A 15,293-nucleotide genomic window follows, 5' to 3' on the forward strand; every position below is an offset into this window, starting at 1 on the left:
CGGACTGGAAGAAAAGGGAAGGGAAGCATTTTGCAGGCGTGCGTGCACGGGGCCACGAGCATGCGCGCGCTGCAAATGGGGCGGGGCTAGTGCCTGCATGATACTCACTAGCCCTGCCCCGTTCTTGCGTGGTGCGGCGTCTTGTATCAGCGCCTTGCAGCATGGCGGCCCATTTTTGCGCCCCTGGTTTTTGCGTACCAGAGGTGGCACTCAGAGGCGCCTCCCTGCCCCCCTCCCCCCCGAGGGCACCATAATGCTGATGCACCCCTGGCACTTTGCAGTAAATAAGTGGGTTTGGGGTTGTGGTTTGGGCGCTCGGTCTCTAAAAGGTTCGCCATCACTGTCCTAGGTTTTTTTTTAAAGGGCTATTTTATACTGAGTTTTAACTTTCACTGTATAAGAAGTTGTGTTTTTGTTCCAGAGAGCTTCCAGGTAAACATTGGCACGGGGGAGTTCTTCAAATAAGTAAAAAGGGGAATGTGGTGGAATGTTGTCTGGATTCCCAGGAGGGAGGGGCCTCATTCCAGAGAGGACCAAGAGGCTGGGAAGTTTAGATAATTTGGCTGGAGGAAAAAGTGTGACGGCAGCTCCTCCCGAGAAGTCCTCAGTATCTTTAGTGATGCAAGTGGTTGCTTTGCTTTGGCAAAATTTCAGTCTATAAGTGAGGAACAAGAAAAGAAAGCGCTTAGAAGTAACTCTGCATGTCTTCCTTGGTTTTTGGAGCCTGACAGAGAAGAACATACAGGTAGTCCTCATTTAGCGATCACAGTTCAGACAGGGTACTGGTCATTAAGCAAAGCATTTGCTAAATGAAAGTGTAACTGTGCTTATGATCCTACTTCAGCTTTGCTTTATAGACCAGTGAAGGTCGTCAATGAGAGGATTGGTCACCAAGTTACTTTTTCATTACTGTTGTTAACTGTGAACAGTTGCTAAACGTGGCAGTTGCTAAATGAAGACTATCTCTACTGTACTATTATTCTAGTTTTATATAGATAGTTATAGGTAAGCTTAGACTCAACAGGGTATCCATCAATGTTTACCTAGCCTTTGGTTGAAGGTGCAGCCCCCAAACCGATAACATTGTGCTACTTTCATTTTTCTCTTAATTCCAGGCCCAGATGAAGGAACTCTGGCGAGAGGTTGAGGAAGCCCGGGCAGCTCGTGAGGAGATCTTTATTCAGTCTCGTGAGAGTGAGAAGAAGCTGAAAAATCTGGAGGCAGAACTACTGCAGCTTCAGGAGGTGAGCAGGAGGCTCTGTAGTGTGTGGTGTTGAATAGGAACGTGAGTCTAGGAGAGAGATGTGGACTGCAACTCCCAGAATGTCCCAGAGCAGATATGCACCACATGTGTACTAATTCAATCTGAACCTCCAAAATACATTCCTTAATGAAATAGGACCTCTTAGCTCCTGGTAAGTGTAAGATAGGAATCCCCGCTTTGTTGGCAGAAGGTTCTGAATTGGAAGGCAGTGGGAAATATGCCAATTGACAGCAATAGCAATAGCACTTAGACTTATAAACTACTTCATAGTGTTTTACAGCCTTCTTTAAGAGGTTTACAGAGTCAGAATTTTGGCCCCAACAATCTGGGTCCTCATTTTACCAACCTCGGAAGGATGGAAGGCTGAGTCAACCTTGAAACAGTTAAAATCGAACTCCTGACAGTAGGCAGAATTAGCCTGCAATACTGCATTCTAACCACTGCGCCACCATGGCTCTCTGATCAAAGATTCTCCCAAGAAGCTATATCATATCGAGCTCACTCCATCTTTTGCTACATGTTTTCCACCACTTGTAGGAACTGGCAGCGTCAGAGCGAGCCAAGAGGCAGGCCCAACAGGACCGTGATGACTTGGCAGATGAGCTGGCCAATGGGAACAGTGGCAAGTAAGTGCACAGGAACCTTACTCCCTTATTCCCACCTTCTGAGTTCCATTTTCACCCTTTTGCATGGAACGGATTGTTTATAATTAATCTGACCTGGATTGATTAACAGCCTCTATTCTATAAGTAGTATTTAACTTGTGACCATAATTGGGGCTGGAATCATGGTTGTTGAACAAAGCAGTGGTTAAATAGTAGGCACACAGGCAGGCAGCTAAGGCTTTTAGTGTGCTTTAGCATGCAGGCAAGGAACACGTTAAAATCTTTTTTACTGTATTTTGCACCTTCTCCTGCAGGCTTCCCCATTGACTTTCTGGGAAACCTGGCAGAGAAGATTGCAGTGGTGATCACATGGTTGCAGAGTGCTTGGTAACTGGTTGTAAGTCTGAACAGCTTACCGGGCACCCAGATCGAGACCGCATGACCGCAGTGTGTGTGTGTGTGTGTGTGTGTGTGTGTGTGTGTTTGTGTGTGTGTGTGTGTGTTTGTGTGTGTGTGTGTGTGTGTGTGATGTTTTTTGATGGTCGGAAGTGCTTTACAAGCTATAAAGCACCCTTTCCTAGGCTGTTGTTAATTTATACAATCATTATTTTAACGGTTGTTCAGCAAGGACTACCTATGGTAATTAATTCTACAACTGCCATAAGGTTTACTAATTATTATTACTGACAGTCTTTCATCCTGTTGTGTTCTCATCTATTTTTGTGACTGCTTTTAAAAAATGGTAAAATGCAGTTGTCAGTACCAGGGTCAGTTTGTGTTGGCCAGCCTAGCCAAATGTTCAGCAAGGAAAATATGCTGGTGGAACCACAATTAGAAGCTTGTTATAATGTTGCCATACCGCACAGGAGGCAATTAGTGGATAACACCAATAATAGAGATCTTTGCTTAATGAGATCATTGAAATGAATATGCCAGGAGAGTTTCAGCCATTAGATGGCCATTTTATCTGACACAGAACCGTGGTGTGCAACGTCTCTTTTGTGCCCGTTGGATTGCAGACAAAGCAATGACTCAAAACTAATTGTGTAGGAACAGCCTCAATGCTCTTGAGGATGTCCTCTTAGTTTTCTGCCAAGCACGAAGCCCTAATTCACCACTGTTGTTTTTATCTCCATTTAAGGTCCGCTCTTCTAGATGAAAAACGCCACTTGGAGGCAAGGATTGCACAGCTGGAGGAGGAACTGGATGAAGAGCAAAGCAACATGGAACTCATGAATGACCGCTACCGTAAGCTCAGCATGCAGGTAAGATGGCTGCTTCTAGGCAGGTTCAATCTGGACTGATAAAATTCAGCCAATGCCGAAACCTCCTCCTGATTTCTCTCTCATTCTGTCGTCCTTGCAGGTGGAAACCATCACCACCGAATTAGCGGCGGAGCGCAGCTTCTCTCAGAAGACTGAAAACGCCCGGCAACAGCTGGAGCGCCAGAACAAAGACTTGAGGGCCAAGTTGGGTGAGATGGACTCGTCTGTGAAGTCCAAGTACAAGTTGGCCATTGCAACTCTGGAGTCCAAGGTGGCCCAGCTAGAAGAACAGCTGGAACAGGAGTCCAGGTGAGGTGATGACAGTATCATTGCCGACATTGAATTCTGGGCTCTGAAGACGGCTAATTAGAAAGCCATGAGAATAAGATCCGACATCTCAGGGCTCGGACCTTGGGAGGGCCAAGTGCCACCCTGAGTAAAGGTGGAAGAGACAGGATCAGAAAAAGGAAAGGAGGCGAGGAGGTTGTCGTGCAGGAATACAAGCTAATTTGAGGGCTAATTCACATGGAGCTCAGTTTCCATCTGTCCTGTTTGCCATCGTTCGCTCCCTAGAGACGAAAATGGACGTTCTGAAACTTGAGCTGGCCACAAACAAGGAGTGTGTATCGGAGGCGGTGGCCCTTTGAGAGCTGAGCGCAACGAAATTTCATTTTGATGTATGCTGATTGGTGCACATTCAAAGTGACAATAAAGTCGTTGTTGTTGTTAGTGGTGGAATCCAAGGTCTACTACGGATGGGCTGTCAATTCAGAGTAGGTGGAGCCATGTCTTGTAAATGGCCAGGACTGTGGCTTTCTATTTTCTTCCTCAGTTTGTGGGAGGGAGTGTTAATTTTTAAAAATATTAAACAATTTAAGCCTATTTTAGGGTTTACACTACCGTTATCATGTGTTTCTGTCTCATGATGATGATCAGGCGGCCTTAGAAAACAAAACAGGTCCAGAGGCCAGAGGCCACCCATGCTCTATGTTTCCATTGTATGCTAAAGAATAACACATGTGGTGTGTTTGATCCTCCACCCATATTGTAGGGCTGTGTTATCTAACCTTGGCAACTTTGGAACTTGTGAACTCCCAGAATTCTCCAGCCAGAATTCCCCAGCCAACCATGCTGGCTGAAGAATTCTGGGAGTTGAAGTCCACAGTTCTTAAAGTTGCCAAGGTTGGACACCCCTCTTGTAGGACATAAGGCGGAGTAAGGAACTGTAGAAATATTCTTATGAGTAGGAGCTGGGAGAACCAGGAGGATGAAGAGTTCATTGGTTGTATTCATACTGTCGAAATAAGCCCATTGAATTTAGTGGTACAGTAAACTAGTTGTGACTCTCTTAAATCCACTTGATTTCTATGGCTGTGCTCTAGATAATGACTGACTCTATGTGGATTCATCTATTTCTTCTTCAATTGCTCTCTCTTTTCCTAGAGAGAGGATGCTGTCAGGAAAACTTGTGAGGAGAGCAGAGAAGAAACTCAAGGAAGTGCTTCTGCAGGTTGATGAAGAGAGGAGAAATGCTGACCAGTATAAAGATCAGGTATGTTATACATGTGCTAACCCAGTGGTCTTCAAACTTGGCCCTTTTATGACTTGTGGACTTCAACTCCCAGAATTCCTCAGCCGGGCACACTGGCTGAGAAATTCTGGGAGTTGAAGTCCACAAGTCATAAAAGGGCCAAGTTTGAAGACCCCTGTGCTAACCCAATATTTTTCAGACTTGACCACTTTTAAGATGTGTGGGCTTCAAATACCAGAATTCCACAGCCAGCATCTTAAAAGTGGACATGTTTGAAAAACACTGGGCTAACCTATCCTTATTTTTTCATCCTGGACATTGGGTTCAGGGTTCAGCGATTGGAAAGGATGAAAGAGCAAAAAGGGTAAACTTACTTTTGAAAAGTGCCATACAAATGCCTGTTTTCCTATCTTTTTTCCCCCTGATGCCTTACTTTTTAGACATCTTGTATATTTTTCTTTTATTTTGCACATTTTAAGCATTAAAATAAACTAACCAAGCTGCGCCATAAAGAAAACTAAAAAATGTATATGTCTTGCTAAGAACTTTTAAAATAACTTATGTTTCTGGGGGAATCTTTTTTTCATGTTTATAACTTTTGAAGCTAAAATGGTGAGGCCCCTTACTGTTGAACTCGCAGAGAATCATGCTGTACGTTCCTTCATCTCAGGAGCAGAGGTGAAGGCTTCGCTTCTGTGGCTGTTTTTGGCAGGTTGAAAAAGGCCACCTGCGGCTGAAGCAGCTGAAACGTCAGCTGGAGGAGGCGGAAGAAGAAGCCTCGCGGGCCAACGCCAGCCGTCGTCGCATGCAGCGTGAACTTGAGGATGTCACTGAATCAGCAGAATCTATGAATCGCGAAGTCACCAGCCTGCGGAATCGCCTCAGGTGAGCGGTGTCATGTGGTCAGGGCTCAGCACCACAGTCCTCACTTAACAACAGCAAATCGGACTGGAATTTATCTTGTAACGCGCAGTGTCACATGACAGTGCCACTTAAGAAGGGAAATTCCAACTTCTGGTTGCCGTTATTTAGCAATAACGGCTCATTGCAGGTCATTAAACAAGGATGTTACCTGGTTACCATTTGCAACCTCCTGCCAACTTCCCCATTGGTTTACTTGTAGGAAGCCAGCAAAGAAGGTTGCAAACGGCAATCACATAACTGCAGGGACACTGCGACATAAATGCTTGAACTGGTTGTAACTACCATTCATTCAGCACTGTTCTAAGTTTGAATGGCTGCTGAATGAGTGGTCAAGGACCACCTGTAATTGAGTTAAAAACAGTATGCTTCTCTATAATGTTTTTAGCCCAAACCAATCCTGAAAGTTTTATCCTGCTAATCATTCTCCATGTGTCTTTTTATCCCAACATGCTCGTGGACACTGTATATTTTGGTCCTTGTTCTTCCTCTTTTTGCTGTATTCGTTATTTCTGCCATCCCTAGTCTACTTGTAAATATGCTACAGTAGGGAATAGACAATTTGGTCCTGCCAGATGTTTTAGATCACAAGATCCCATACCATTATGCAAATCCAAACCATCTGGAGGGCACCTACATGCGGACTACACAATATGCCAGAAGGAGCGCGCGAGAGAGAGAATGGCTAGGAAATACTGGGAGCTGTAAGTTCACATCTGGAAGTTTCCCACGTAGGCAAACACTGGTTCGCCACGTAGCCTCAGAACATCTGGTAAAAAATAAGATGCTGCAGCCAGATGCTGTGTGGCATTTTGAAAAGGAGAAAAAGCTAGAACAATTTGAGAGCCGCAGTGCCACCAGATAGTGGAACAGTTTGATGTAGTTCTTGCTTATTTTCTGTTTCCGTGTCTACAACAGGAGCAAATTGTTTTTTACTCTATTTTTGCTCGGTCTTGTCTATCTGAAGGAATTCCGTGAACCGTGTGAGATGTGTAGAACATTCACAACAGCTTTCCTTAACCTGTTTCTCTCCAGAAATGTTGGAGCTTACCTCCCGTCAATTCTTCCAATATCGAATTTTAGCTTTCCCTAAGAATTCTACTGAGAATGTAAGATCTAAAACGGGTGGGCAACTATGGCAACTTTACAACCTGTGGACTTCAACTCCCAGAATTCCTGAGCCAGCATGGCTGGCTCAGGAATTCTGGGAGCTGAAGTCCATAGGTCATAAAGTTGTTATAGTTGCCCTCTCTCTCCCCCCTCCCCCCCATCTAAAAGGCTTTCTGTTTTATTTATAGAAGGGACAACAACAGTCATATGCATATTCTTAGGGAGCCTGAAATATATTTTCTTGTGACAGGAGCTTTATACGGATCAGTGGCATGCTGCTGTTTTTCCAGGGGGTTCATAGAAGTCTGTGTGATGGGCCCTAGTGACTAGATTAAGGCCATTCGCTGAGATTTTTGCTCAGCTGTGTTGGATTTGAATTTAGACCTCTCTAAGTCAAATTCAGCTCTCTGTATTGACAACACGATTCTGGTAATGCTGGAGATGTCAAGCAAGCAGGGGTAGTCCTCAGCTTACGACAGGTCACTTAGCAACTGTTCAAGGTTGCAGTGGACCAACCTTGGAACTATTTATGACCTGGATTTGAAGTTACGAAGGCTGTTTCCCCCCAAGTCATGTGACTGAAAATTTGACAATACAGACCCATTTATGGCTGTTTGCATGCCTCAGGATCACAGGACCACATTTTACAATAGTTTTGCCAAAACCCGGCACGACTGGTTTTCAGCAAAACTGGGCCCATACCAAATCATTGATTTGCTTAATGACCACGTTGTACACTTAATGACTGCGATATTCAGTGACCGGTGATCCACTTAACACTCACTGCAAAAAAGGCCGTAAAATCAGGTCAGTCATGTTTTTGACTATCAGGACTTACAACCATGATGGGCAGGCTCCATTACACTCATAAGTCAAGGATAACCGTAAGAATCCCTTGCCCAAGTATGATATACAGGTAGTCCTCAACTTATGACCACAATTGGGCTCAAAATATCCCTTGCTAAGCAGGACAGCTTTGACCCATGGTATGACCTTTCTTGACTCATTTGTTAAGTGAATCATGCAAAGTTCATAACATGGTTGGTAAATGAATCTGTTTTCCCCCCATTGACTTTGCTTGTCAGAAGATCAAAAAACGTGATCACATACAGAGACCCCAGGATACTGTAACCGTCATAATTATGAACCAGTTGCCAAGCATCTGAATTTTGATCACATGACCGTGAGGATGCCCCAGTGGTCGTGTCGCTTCTTTTGTTGCCATTATAACTATAAACAGTCACTAGAGAAGGGGTAGGCCACCTTGGCTCTTTTATGACTCGTGGACTTCAACTCCCAGAATTCCTGAGCCAACCACGCTGAGGAGAAATGGAGAGGTTTCCATGCTGGCTCAGGAATTCTGGGAGTTGAAGTCCACGAGTCATAAAAGAGCCAAGGTGGCCTACCCTTGCACTAGACAAATAGTTGCAAGTCGACTACTTGTTGTATAATTCCCCTGACTGCAACCATTTTTAAATCTGATGCTCTGCTGATTCTAATATTTTCCCACAAAAGAGAGGCTAATTCTGTAGCCTTACTCTATCTTCAACTTAAAATCAGTCAGTTCTTTATCTAAAGCAATGACTCTTCTGCCCAAGAACCTCAGTTGCCTATCTCACACACACCCCTTGTTTCCTTTTTGATGTTTCTGCTCCTCTTTCAGAGTGGTGTTCTTTCCAGATCACGTGTTCATGTTTGCATCTTTCCTTTTTTTCCCCCTTTCTTCCATTTCATCCTTTTCTCGACTCTACAGCAAGTTAGAACGACGTCAACGGAAGTATGTTCTCACTCTGCCCCCACCCCCACCCTCCCCGTGTCTGCATGTGTGTGTTGTGTAGCTTTGAGGTGGGATTGTATATGCGTGGGTGTGCGCTTGCAGCACAGAAACTCTCTGCTTCCCTGTTCCCAGTTAAAGTTAAAGCAGACTTGACAGCAGAGACCCATGATTTGCTGGCTTCCTGTTCTTATTTTTTAGCACAAAATGTAACTGCAGGACACTGCCAATTTATTACTGGAGGAAGGGGTGCTTAATTCTTTCCCTCGTGTAAGGAAAATGTCTCATGTAAGACAAGTTATTTGTCTAACCGCATTAATCCAGTGTTCTCAGGCTGTGAATGTAGACCCTGGGGAGAGAGAAGATCCCTTTTTAATTCAAGAAGAATTGAATTTTGGACTTTCTGTGAGTTGCAGTCTGTAATGTTTGCATGCACACGCACACAAGACAGGCACTCAGGTTCACAAGCATTATTAAACTGCAACTCTGGAAGATCAAGTGACTGCCATGTGACACTTCCAAAACTTTCCACCCTTCTGCTTATTGGCTTCCTTGCCCGTTCTTCAAGGAATGGAAGAAGGCGTGCATAGCTCTTGTATTGGTCTCACGCTGCTTTAGCTTCTCCGCAGCCTTTGGAAGAGGGCTGAGGGGTCAGTCTTCATGGCCGAGTGGTGATTTGAACCCAGGTCCTAGGGTTCTTCTCTGACAAGCTGTTAACTACGCTCCCCCTTGTTTTTCCAATGCAAATACAACCTGGGGACAATTTGGAACTGGCCAGTGGCACAACAAGGATTAAGATTCAGTCGCTTCCTCCTCCAGTCCTGCTGTACAGATCAATTCGATTTGTGGGCTCGTTTCATTGCTTTCCCCTTTGTTGTTTTTGTTTTTTGCCAGGCCCAATAGGTCCGTTCCAGCCAAAACAGCTGGAACACCTGCTTTGATGCATCTGGCAACTTTGAATCCCAGGCCAAAGAATGCTTAAACTGTAGCAGGAAAAGGCAGAGGGAGAGCTTGCTATTCTAGCTATGCCTGCAAAAGCGGGGTGGGATACAAAAACGCCGAATAGGCTTGCGCTGGCTCTTCTTTGTGGTTTCTCGCTAGTCTAGTGGCAAGAATCCTTGTGATTGTGGTAAGCGCTGCTTTCCTTTGAACAGCTTCTGTGGATCTCAGACCCAGCCGAGGGTGTTAGTGGACAGAAGGTGTTTTGCAAACAAGGGACGTTTTCCTCCTTTCCCAGAAAACGAGGCTTTTCTCCTTTGGCTTTGCTGCTACCTGTCAACAGCCATATATCCTCACACTCTTTTCCAAAGGAGAAAGAACAGTTTGAGGGTTCGGGTTCAAAACGTGGGAAAGAGCGAGACTGCGGGGTTGCCAGTGGCAGTGATAATCTTGGCACCACAGAGTTGGTGTCGCTTTTCCTCATAAGTGAAAAGAACACATTCCAACTTGCAGGCATTGCTTGAAAACTCCTTCGCTGAGGCCTTTTACATACCAGTGCATGTACATAACATATGCTCCCAATGGCGTTTTTCTTGCATACTGGCATTATCCTAAAATGCATAGTATAAAAAAAACAAAACCCAGAGCCTTACTAATATATTTCCAAATAAATCAAGTGCAATATTAAGTCTTTTAAGTTGAGATACTGTCAGTCACTAAAAACTGGCCAGAGAAAGGTGTTTTATATTGAGGCGTGGAGTTGCTATCCTTCCCTCCATACACCAGTTTTAAAAATAGGCAGAACACATCCTCTCTTATATTCTGACGTACGGTGGGGTCCTTGGTACTCTCTGAGCTTGGCTGTTTTCTTGCAGCCGTTTCATTACCAAGCTAGGTAACATCATCAGTGTTTGGGGTTTTATATACATGAGAGTATTGGTGGGAAAGATCTTGGTGGTACCCCAGTCAAGGAACAGCCAAACAAGCTAACAATAAGCAGCAGCCCAATAAAGTAATTACCAAAACCACTCCCACCAACACTGACACGGCAAGTCACTAGTATATAAAATGAGAACAGTCTCCTCTCCCTACTAGCACTGATGACGTTACTTAGTGTGGTAATGAAATGTCTTCAAGAAAACAACCAAGGACCCTACAGTTCAACCCTGAGCTACAGATATTCTCTTCTGTTGATATTCTGAAGTGTTAATTCTTTTTTCCCCCCACATTGATTGGGGGGTTTTTTGGGGTGGGGGGGTGGGGAAAGGCTGGGTGCCTAAATATAAACAGTGCTAGCCGATTTAATGCTGACTTAAGTGTGCTTATGTATTTGGGGGGGGCTACTGACCCTTTTCTTAGAAGCTTCTTTCTTAAAACCTCTTAATTGCTTAACATTCAACCTGGCACAACATTAGTAATTAATCACCCTCAGCATTAATCATCTCTCTCTTATGGAAGATAAAGTGATGCCTTAATTACTGGGTTTCTCTTTTTTTATGAAATAGCACAAATTCACATTGAAAAAGGAAAAAAAAGAAACTGGTTATTACATTAGACGCACACGCACACACACACACCCTGTGAACTGATGAAAAATTTTACCTGGGTATTGCTGCATTGAACACAAAGCCGTCAGAAGCAAAAGCTTTGGAGACTTCTTAATTAGTTTTGAGAGCCTACTCTGCAGGCCTCTGAGGAAATACACAAGGGTCTTGCTTACGGAGACAGCCAGTGCGCAGCCACAATATTAGATTACGCCATTTAGAAAGTGCTACAGAAATGCTGAAAGTTATCCAAATCAGATATTAGCAACAGAAGTCCAAGCATCCCTGGGTCCCATAAAGACACTACAGTAGATAGGAGAAGAACATGAGTGGAACAGGCTGCCAAATGGAGACCTACATTGTAGATAGAAACCTGCATTGCCCTGAACTTTCAGAGAAAAATGAATGAGGCTGACCTTGGTCGTGGCGCTCCCTGAATGCAGATGGCAGCGACTGCGCTCTGCATCTCTTTGGTGTCTGCCCTGCTTTGCTTGGCATCGGCAGCCCGACAGACTGTGGCTTTAAACTGAACAACTGGAGCTGCGTTGAGAGTTTGCCCAAATCTGTACGTATGTGAAATACTTCTAGCTCCTTTGAACTTGGCAAAAGAAAACAAAAGAGACCTCCTCCCAGATATTGTGTATTCACACTTACTTGGCCTTCTCTAGTCCTGGCTTAGCTAACGGAATGATGTGTGTTTGTGTGTGTGTGTGTGTGTGTGTGTGCGCGTGTGTGTGTGTGTGTATTGGGGAGGGGGTGTCTGTGTGGTTATACGGAAGAGCAAGTCCAGCTTATAAACAGGATGTTGGCTCAGGTTCAGTGCTGTGATGTAACGGCGGCCTCTCTCCTCTGCTGTCCGTCCGCAGGCGCACGCCTCTCAGCTTCACCACCCGCACTGTGCGGCAGGTCTTCCGTCTCGACGGCGTCTCGGACGAGGAGACTGAGGACCCCGAAAGCGACTCGCCATCTACAAACCACCAGCCTTCCCAGCCTCCCGTGCCCTCCCAAGGCCAGTCACCAGTCCCTGCCGCCGAAGAGCCAGCCCAGACTCAATAAATGGGAAGACTCTAGACTCCAGTCGGATGGGGTGGGATAGGATAGGGACCCTAACCCTTGCACAATGTCTGGCATCTCTAATGAAAAGGAAAGGAAAAAAACAAACACTCACCCCCTCCTCCTCCTCCTCCTTTCTTCCCACTTGCAACCTTGGATCTCCCAGCAATCTCTTTGTATCCGGCTGCACTTTAATATCAGCTCACCCCTGAGGGGTGGAAAAACAGGGCGGAGGAGAAGGAAAATGGGGGGAAAGTGTGTGTGGGGGGGTGTTGTCTGGACCTTCACTCTGCTCTTCTTAAACGAAAGCTCCCCACTCAAATAGCCATTGTTTTCTCTTGCACCTTTTATTCCCCCGGGCGTTTTCTTCTTGTTTTTCCAACTCTTAAGTCTGAACGTGCAAAAGATTCCCAGCCCAGAGTCAGAGAGGAAACGGGGGCGGCCAAGGGGCTCACGGACGCCACGAAGGGTGGAAAGGACACGCCCTCTGCCACCGTGCTGCGGCTTCTTGGTAAAGTTGCTGGTACTGAGATGCCTTCAGCTTTTCCACAAAGACCCACCCAACCACCCAACCACACCTCTCTCCATGCACCACTGAGAGGCAGCTAGGCTTGGGGTGCCTTCTGCTCCCCCCTCCCCCCTCCCACCCCCCACCCCCAACTTCCTTGCTTCATCTCAGTCCTACTTTGGGTCTCCTTGTTCCTTTGGGGACAGGGTGCGCTGCAGAGCCTTCTCAGGTTCCCTCACTTGGAGGAGGTCCAGATCTGATCATCTCTGCTTCTTTCCACCAGACTTGGCTTGCCGGAGTGATTTTGACTCTCCATTTGCTGCTAGTAGAACCCGCCCAGGTCTGGGCTAACGGGAGTAAATGAACTGAAATCCATTCATCTCAGCTTGCCTTCTCTGTTCTGAAGGGGGACGTGGATGCCATCCTCTCTGCATATCGTGGCCAGCAGCCAAAGAGCACTTTGATTTGTCACCTCCTCGTCCCTTTCTCTTTAATATTGCTAAAAACTGCTATGGGTGGTGATGGGTGATTTAAAAAAAATGAAATGAAACGAAAAACCTATGACAGTAAAGTTAGGATTTGCAAACCCTGTAGGCAAAATAACCAGGATAACCTCAAAATTATATCCTAGCCTACCCTTCCTCAGCTGGAAGGCTGCCATCCCCTTATTGGGATGACAGTGCATTTTTTTTGGTGGGGGGAAGGATAATGAGGGAGGGGAATCAGGTTGGAGAAGGCTTTTTGTACTTATTTAATCTTGTTTAATTGCATGTGAGTAGACTTTAGATAGGTAGCCCTTGACTTACAACCATTTTGTTTAGTGACCGTTGGAAGTTACAGTGGCACTGAAAAAAAGTGACTTACAACCGGTCCTCGCACTTACAACCTTTGCAGCATTCCCCACAGTCGCATGACCAAAGTTCAGGTGCTTGGCCACCACTGGGATCTATTTACAAAGGTTGCAGCATCCCAGAATCAGGTGATCACTTTTTGTGACCTTCCCAGCTGGCTTCCGACAAAGTCAACGAGAGAAGCCAGATTCGCTTAAAGACCGCATGATTCGCTTAGCTGCAGTGATTTGCTTAACAACCCCGGGCAAAAAAAAGGTCTTAAAATCAGGAGCTACTCTCTTAACAGCCATCTTGCTTAGCAATGGAAATTCTGGTCCCAATTTTGGTCATCAATCAAGGACTACTTGTATGCAACAAATGTTGAATCCGGATTCTGGTAAAAGCTGCAGCAACATCAAAATGGCACACATTACTGTACTGCTCTTCTCTGTGGAAATCCATGTTTCTCATGGATGAAGTGTCCTTGCATTAATTGCTTTCCCCCTCAAAAGGAGAAAGAACGAGTAACTTAAAAAAGAATCAGTGCTGTGTCTCTTTCTTCTGATCTGCATATGCTGCTGCTGATGCTGCTTATCACAATCATTTACTTTCACACCTGAAGCTATTTTTTGCTACCTACACAACTCCTTACCAAAGTAAAAGTCCAAATTCTCTACCACCACCATCCCCAAATTCAAACATCAGGCTTCACGGTAAGACAAGGTGGAGTTAAACATTGCATAATTATAATCCAACAGGGTATTCCTGCATAATAGAGCCAAGATTCGGGCCTGATTTGCCAAAATAAAAAATTATATGCACCTAGTTTGCAATACTGTGAAGCCTGATCGATATTTGCATTCCCTTATTTTAGGAATAACAAGTGCCTCGCTGTGAAGACGTAGTGCTGTTTTGCGTCTTCAGTTGTGTCCAAGACATAGCCAGCATGTGGGGAAAATATTGTAGGTGAAAATGCATGGTTAGCGTCTCATGCAATCCATTTTTGGAAGCAACTGCTGCTTCCCTCTGGGAAAACAGTGTCTGTTGTATGAAGCGGTTCTTGCCATAAAATGTGGAAGGAAAGCGCATTGAGAGGCCTCTGGCTTTGCTCCACCGCAGCTTCTGATTTTAATTCCTTACTAGTGGTGCGCACTCCACGCCAATCTTCATTGCACAGCCCTTTTATTTATTGGGACAAAACTACAGCTGACAAAGTTATTGGTCGGCCCCAGGTTTTGAGACATTGCAATCCAATCCTATGCATGCTTATTCAGAAGCAGAATGCCCTGCATTAGGAGGAGCTTACTCCAAGGTAAGTGTATAAAATACCAGTTGTAAAGCTAATAACAATCTCTAGCACTTACATAGCACTTTAGTGTGTTTGAAGGATTTCACGTGGTATAAAGGTTGAACTTAACCTATGATGTGCACCTTTTATAAAGCGGCAGCAAATGGGTAGCAAAGGAAAAAATAAATACAAGTCTGGCCTAATTCTGCACTTAAGAGTTCACTACTAAGGGTTTGCAAATCTTAGCTTGGACTCATAGGAACTCATCCAGAGGTTTGTGCTTCTCTGGAAGGAGGAATTGTCTCTGGAGGTGGGCCTGCCTTCTCTCTCCATATATATATATATTTATATATATTTTCAGCATGGTAATTTCTTGTCTTAATTTGTTTTAATTCTGTCTTATTTTATTTGTTTCTAACAAAAGTTTCCCCCTCCCCAACAACATTGTTTTACTTCAAGCCCAGTGGGTTTGCATTTTTTTAAAAAATATATTTTTGTCTCCCCCCGCCCTTTTTTTTCCTTTGCTGTTTGAATCCGTTTGGAATTTTCTTATCCTAATGTAAAGGGCCATAGCAAATACCCTGCTCCATTTTGTTTTGTTTTGTTAAAAAAGAAAAAAAGTACTTTCTAAGAAAAAGTATGACTTCTATTAAAAGTTCAT

At 44.7% G+C, this 15,293-nt stretch overlaps 1 protein-coding gene across 1 annotated transcript in view; it reads left to right on the forward strand.

Annotated features, from left to right (window-relative positions):
• The window catches only part of LOC308676571 (myosin-10-like), a 92,787-nt gene extending 77,494 nt beyond the window's left edge, over window positions 1–15,293 (forward strand). The window contains exons 36-43 of the mRNA XM_081342448.1: window positions 1,116–1,244; window positions 1,802–1,890; window positions 3,011–3,134; window positions 3,235–3,443; window positions 4,578–4,686; window positions 5,378–5,550; window positions 8,450–8,473; window positions 11,820–15,293. Of these exons, the coding sequence (XP_081198574.1) occupies window positions 1,116–1,244; window positions 1,802–1,890; window positions 3,011–3,134; window positions 3,235–3,443; window positions 4,578–4,686; window positions 5,378–5,550; window positions 8,450–8,473; window positions 11,820–12,009 (1,047 nt within the window). The 3' untranslated portion in view covers window positions 12,010–15,293. The remainder of the gene's footprint in view (window positions 1–1,115; window positions 1,245–1,801; window positions 1,891–3,010; window positions 3,135–3,234; window positions 3,444–4,577; window positions 4,687–5,377; window positions 5,551–8,449; window positions 8,474–11,819) is intronic.

Source organism: Vipera berus (genome assembly GCF_964194415.1).
Source record: "Vipera berus genome assembly, chromosome: W".
NCBI lineage: Eukaryota > Metazoa > Chordata > Lepidosauria > Squamata > Viperidae > Vipera > Vipera berus.